General features: G+C 42.3%; 1 protein-coding gene across 1 annotated transcript in view; it reads right to left on the minus strand.

Annotated features, from left to right (window-relative positions):
* LOC104401981 (actin-related protein 2/3 complex subunit 1A) overlaps positions 1 to 3,780 on the minus strand; it is a 13,392-nt gene extending 9,612 nt beyond the window's left edge. Inside the window, exons 1-3 of the mRNA XM_010009735.1 lie at positions 3,691 to 3,780; positions 3,043 to 3,147; positions 245 to 467 (exon numbers count right to left, since the gene is read on the minus strand). Of these exons, the coding sequence (XP_010008037.1) occupies positions 245 to 467; positions 3,043 to 3,147; positions 3,691 to 3,754 (392 nt within the window). The 5' untranslated portion in view covers positions 3,755 to 3,780. The remainder of the gene's footprint in view (positions 1 to 244; positions 468 to 3,042; positions 3,148 to 3,690) is intronic.
* Between the last annotated feature and the right edge of the window lie 2,868 nt (positions 3,781 to 6,648).

Below are 6,648 nucleotides of genomic sequence, written 5' to 3' on the forward strand. Positions count from 1 at the left end.
TCGGGTAGGGGGTGGGGGTGGGGGGGTAGTGAGCGAGCGGCTGCGTGGTTCCAAATTGCCAGCTGGGCTTGAACCACCACAAAGGTGTAAAAAACGAAAGAACTGATGAGGCCTATCCCTGACATTTCCTGAAGATTTTAGGGATTAATAAAATAATAACCCAGTTACCACCATTAAGCTCTATGCTTTAGCTTTCCTGTGATGATCTTAAAGGTAGAAATGGAAATCAACTCAAACAGCTCACCAGTCATTTTCAGATTCAAAGTAGCACACAGATATAAGTCGAGCTCCACTTCCCACAGCAAATTTGTTCTCCAAGGGAGACCACTTCACAAAGGTGGCTGCACGATTAATTCTCAGGATCACAAGGGTTGGTTTCCACACACCATCCTTCTGACTCCACACGTAGGCGTTCCGGTCGGCACCGCAAGTTACGATGCGATCACTTTTGGGAGCCCAGTCGATCCCTGCAAGTCAGAGGTCACATTAATAAACTTGTCCCTTTATACTGTTTGCTTTACAGTAAGTGAGAACAATCTCACCGCCTTCTACCACAGTTACTACTATTGTTAGTATTTCCCTTAGAATCATAGAATGGTTTGGAGTGGGAAGGACCTTAAGATCATCCAGTTCCAACCCCCTGCCACAGGCAGGGACACCTTCCACTAGAGCGGGTTGCTCCAAGCCCCTGTGTCCAACCTGGCCTTGAACACTGCCAGGGATGGAGCATTCACAACTTCCTTGGGCAACCCATTCCAGTGCCTCGCCACCCTTATAGTAAAGAACTTCCTCCTTATATCTAACCTGAATTTCCCCTGTTTCAGTTTAAACCTTTCACCTCTTGTCCTATCACTACAGTTCCTGATGAAGGTCCCTCTCCAGCATCCTTATAGCCCCCTTCACACACTGGAAGCTGCTCTGAGGTCTCCACGCAGCTTCTCTTCTCCAGGCTGAACAGCCCCAACTTTCTCAGCCTGTCTCCATACGGGAGGTGCTCCAGCCCCTGATCATCCTCGTGACCTCCTCTGGACTTGTTCCAACAGCTCCATGTCCTTCTTATGTTGAGGACACCAGACCTGCACACAGTACTCCTTCACTTATTCCCCAGGAACCATTCTAAGCTGTTGGGGATATCTGTTTTTCCCGCTAGCTTTCATCCAAATTGCAGAGCTCAAATTTCCAGATTCCACAGAGAATCTGCCTGCTGCCAGCTGGCCCACAGGTGGAGCTCTGCACTGGCAGAGACTAGCAAAGCACTGACTTCTGCAAGAGACCCATTTCAACGGCTGAAACCCAGCAATTCTAAACCAATGCACAAACCTCTAACAGACCTGTCTGCTTGCTGCCAGACTGCAGTCAGGATCTGAAAGTTGAGCTAGGAAGGGCATTCTTGATTAGAAGTTATCAAACTTTATATACTGATACAATCCTTACAGTTTTTCCATGCTTATTTAAGCTGTACCATGAGAAAGAAGCCAAGCAAAAATAACAATTTCAAAGAATAAACCAAAGCCTTTGGTAAGCCTGCAATTGCTTCTTTCCCCTCCAGTGCAATGAGGGATGTTCTCTACTGTAAAGTCTTATGGCAACATTATTCTTCATGTTCTCTTTGAGATGCAGAGTGCAAAACTCTCCTCCTCCAAAATTATACTTCAGTGGTTTTCCGTAACTCCATTCAGTATTAAAATCACTCCTTAAGCACACAAACGGAAAAGAAGGACAAAAGATACAGAAAGAATTTGTACTAATTTTACTATATTACTCATATATGGTCTACTTCAAATCAGGCTTATGCTTAAAATGCTCAATTTTGAAGCAGTTGGTAGTCTGAAACCATAGTTCCACGAGTCAATCTAGCACTGCTTTTGAAAGGGGGACCATCCTGCCTCTCTCTGCTCCTCTTGCCCACCACCTCCCTTATGCAGCACTGATGTTCTTCTGACCCAAGATCAGCTTTTTAGCTTGGAGGACAACTAACCCAACAAAAAGGGTGAATAATGCTCACACAGTCTCTGAATTAAGACACACAGGGCAAGACAAGGGACCTTGTCCCTCGTGATCATAAGCTGGAGTGGCAGCAGCTCAATCACTCCCATCAGAGGTAATGAGCAGATTGATGCGTCTATCTCCTGTGTGTAACCACAGTTTAAGTCTACTGTTTGCTACAACCAAAGCATTTGGTATTCCAAAGGTATATACTGAGCAGAAGAGCAGGGAGAGCTCTTTTCCCAAGTCATGAATATTTGGCTTCTAACACTAACAGGTACAAGTAAAATGCAGAGAGCTGTCTCTGGGGAACAGCATGTCACTTGTAAATTGAGCCCAAGTGACTCTTCACAAAAGAGCACGTAAACTTGTGCTCTTTGACAGCAAGAATCAGATAAATTGAATAAAGTTCCTGCAAAACCCTGTCAAGGCAGATACTTCTGCCCATTACTGAGTTGAGAACAGAATAAAGGATATTGCTGTTTTGAGCAAGTGCTTGCATTAATTACTTTCCTTTCCTTAGAGAATAAAGCCCTTATAAAAATATCACCATAAAAAAACCTCCAAACAAAACAGTAATATAAAAGGCTACCACAGGACAATCACATCTTAAAATTAACATCTTGTGACTCATCGTGGCAGTTGTTCTTATATTTTCATTGTGGATTTACACAATGGGGCTACAGTAAACTCTGCTCACTGATAGTCTGTCCTAAGCCCACGACTGACCACTTCAAGTCTTTATACAGTCCCTAAGAAGGATATTTATTGCTGTTGAAAACCACAGAGCAAAGCAATAGCTGTGCACTTGATGAAGTTCTAATACTAGCACTTGAAAGGAAGCAGCATGTATAGGGATTTTCTCCCTAACATTCATTGCATGCAGTCCAGAAAAAAATGCTGCAAAGCTCTCCAGAAGTGGGAATGCCAACCTACAAAAAGATCAATTTACTCAACACTTACAGACTTCCCATTTGTAAGTGTTCCCAGGATTTTGACTGAGGAAAACAGGGGATGGGCAAACTTAATGTCTGGTGCAGCACAATCTCCTCTTACCTGTGATGTGTCCATTGTGTTCCTTTAGCTCATGAGCCTTTACCCACTGGCTCCCGCTCTTCTTGTAGATGTGGACTTCATGATTATTAGGGCTAATGGCAATCTCTTGAAGAAGAAATAAAAGAATCCAATAGGACAGAAGGCTTTTTAATACCAAACACTTGGCAAGACTTTCCAATCTAAACCCTGTATTCTCAAATTGCAGAGCATTACATGGGTTTTATTAACTAAGGGCTGACATCCCTGGTCATAACACGATCATGAGTATACTGCACAGAATGACATCTGGAACATAATAGACCACAGCAGAGTAGAAAACTAGGTTACTAATAGAAAGGGTTGATTTGGGGTATGGAAATAGAGGGTCTAAGAGGGTAAGGGCCAGGTTACTCTCACAAGGTGAAAACCAAGAGGCAAGGCTTTCTGGAACACCAGCAGGACTAGATTTGCTCATATGCCAGAGTTCCAAAAATGGGCTTAGTAAAGCTCAGATTTAGCAGATGAGTGCTTTTTGGATCCAAAGTGGAACATTTAACATGTAGCACTATGTATGTGACCATACCTTCCCTAGACATGACCCAGAACATTAGGAGATCACAAAGAGAAAACAGCAATGGAAAATACAATGAAAGCTAATGTGTTACTTACGAGTCCGGTCTCTGTTCCACGCATGGCAGGTGATTGGCTCCAGTAAAAACTGATGTAGAGACATTCCGAGTTAAAGAGATTCCTGTGTCGTAAAAAGTGAAAAAGCTGAAAGGTGCAAAATTGAAAACAAAACAAAGCTTTTCCAAAGTAGATCATTATTAAACCAAAATCAGCCTTCCACATTCACCAAGGTTGTTTCAGCCCAGTATTACAATTTACTCACAGAAGATCACAACTTACTCAGTAGATCTGTTAAGGCCACTAAGGAGCTGCCTTTGTCATTCACCCCAATACTTCCAGTGGGATGAGGAATTTTAACTTTCTTGCTTACTATAGCTAATTGCAACTACCCTAAAAGTTGCATCCACTTGCTCCTTAGTGCATCCTCCCAAATGAGAGAGCAGGGTCTTGGGAAGTCTAAGAAACCTAGGAATTTTACTATGGAAATAGATTAAAAAAAATCATCATAATCCAGGGACACAGCTCAGTGAATTGATCCCAAATCCTGGTATGTACCAGGGCTCCCAGGCAGCATTACAACACCACCTTTTTCTTCTTTTCCAGGAGGTTAAATGGCGTGCCCAGAACATTGAGATATAACTGTAATCTGCTGCTGTACTGTTTGATACAGCCATTTCTATGTGTCCTAGGGAAAATTATTACAATTAGTAACTAGTTACTAATTTCTTCACATTAATTCTAGCACTGAACTGCTTTATAGCTCAGCATTCGCCCCCATGAGATTCAAATTCTAAAAGAACAAGCTGAACAATGTATTTTGATTTGTTTAAAAACCAAAACCTAGATACTTTATTTTTTCTTTAACTTCTGACTGCTGCAAGAGACATCTGCAATTCCAGCTGCACCTACCCACAGATAGAAAGTTGTTTAAAATATGAGACTGGGTTTTATGCCCTGTATTAACCAAAGGCAGCACAGATGGAAGATAACATTGTAAAAACCCAAGGTCACCTGTGCTAACTGAAAGGTGCATAGTTCAATATACATTACTTGGATTTGTCAACTCCTTCTGTGTATTCCACTAATTTTCACAGTAATTTATCCTTGGCTGATGGATCAAAGGCTTTTTACCCCTCTATATCCATCTAAAAAGAAATCTCTCTGTGATGTCACTCCAAGACATCCACACCCATTATAGCCTGAAATTACAACATACCCAAGTATGGCCATGTTAGCAGAGGGTGGAGACTTGAGGACAAGGTAGGAATTTGGAAGCAAACAGGAAATGAATGGCAGTCCAACAGAAACTTGGGAGTGAATGGAAGATGAGTACATTCTGATGGAGCTTAGCAATTACTATCATACCACTAGCTTAACACACACACTGAAAGTGCTGAATCCTGAATCCACACACTGAAAGTGCTGAATCCTGGAGCAGAGATCATGCAGTACCTCAGAAATGCAAATAACTGGAAAGACTTTTCCTTTTATCCTTTTTTTTTTTAAGGTCTCAAACACTGCTATTTTAAAGAAACAGAACTTCTGGTTACATTCCAAATGCATTTCAAATATAACCTTTAACTATATGAACTTTAAGTTTAGTTTGTGATTTTCATGGTTCTTTGAGCAATCATATTCTACCCATCAAGTGAAGCTCTTAAATATGTGCAGTCCAAAGCAAAATAATTAATTGTTTTTTATTAATGTGAAAATGTTGACACAGTCTGAGTTGCCTTTGCCCTCAGACAACCATCATTTGAGATTCCATGCGTTAATATAAGCAAAACCCAACTGCAAATTGCTTTTTCCACAACCTTGCTTTCGTCCATGCCAACATTCGGTAGCAGGACATTTCCATATACAGGAAAAGCTGAGGAGCTGCTCTACCAACAAGGAATGCTCAGCCTTTTCTACTCTTCGTGGAAGAAAATGTAAAAATATCCAATCTCCCCTCCCCAAGGAATGCAGCTATTTTGAAACACTTTCTAATACAACCCTGGTATTTTCTCCACAGCTTGGCACTGGTTATAAATGATGTGGTCCCATCCTAACCTTGAGTTCAGAGATTTTTACTAACCTAGATGCTGTTCCCAAAGGCAGCCTAGACAAGCGACATGATGCATTCCTTCCCATTGATTGGGTTTCCTGAGAACTGTAACTGTAGCAAGTGACTGCTTTCCATTTTGGAAAAGAACTCATTTCTGGCATCTGATAGTTGCTATTTACTTTGGGAAGATAAAGCTTAATGAAGCTTCCCAGTTATATTTATTCTTTACCAATACATAGACAAAAATCAAACTCACATTTCACTAGAGAAAAAGCAACTAGTTCTTTTTGATATAATTCCTATGTAGGAAACCCTTCAACGCCTCCCTGTCAGCAACCTCGGAATGTCAAACAGGGAAGATACTGTTATGATAACTTTGTTAACCAAGTACTTCACACAGCTACCTCTGACCCTTTTTTTCCTCAAATGCAAAGTAACTGTCCTTGAAATCAAACTTGCCCTATTCGATCAAATTCATAAAAAGGAGGGGAAGAAAAGGAAACTTGCACCTTTGTGCAGCAGTTCTTTCAGTATGAAATGGTCAAGGTTGGGAAGTACAGGACTCAGCTGCTGGTATCTCTCAATGGGGTGAGACATACGTGGTGTATGACCACTGCCGGACAAGCAACTAGCAAGGATGCAGACTCAGAAGTGGATACAGCATGAGTGCTGTCTAAAAGAGAAAGGGGTCTTTTAATCTTTGCCTATTTTCAGAGCACCTACATCACTTCCAAACACCTGGAAGTGCCTATAATTCAGGCCTGCCTCCTGCTGCTGTCATTCCCTTAAAGCCACTCCGGCAGCATTCCCAGGAGGGTAACTCCTCGCAGACAAGCCTCCTGACACAGGACACCATTACAAAGCCGGCCGGTGTGGGACGGATTGCGGGCTGCGGCCCTGCCCCACGCCGGTAACCCAGGTGCGGAGGCCTCGGCGGGGCATGAGGACGG

The sequence above is a fragment of the Nestor notabilis genome, unplaced genomic scaffold (assembly GCF_000696875.1).
Source record: "Nestor notabilis isolate BGI_N333 unplaced genomic scaffold, ASM69687v1 scaffold34262, whole genome shotgun sequence".
In the NCBI taxonomy this organism is placed as follows: domain Eukaryota; kingdom Metazoa; phylum Chordata; class Aves; order Psittaciformes; family Psittacidae; genus Nestor; species Nestor notabilis.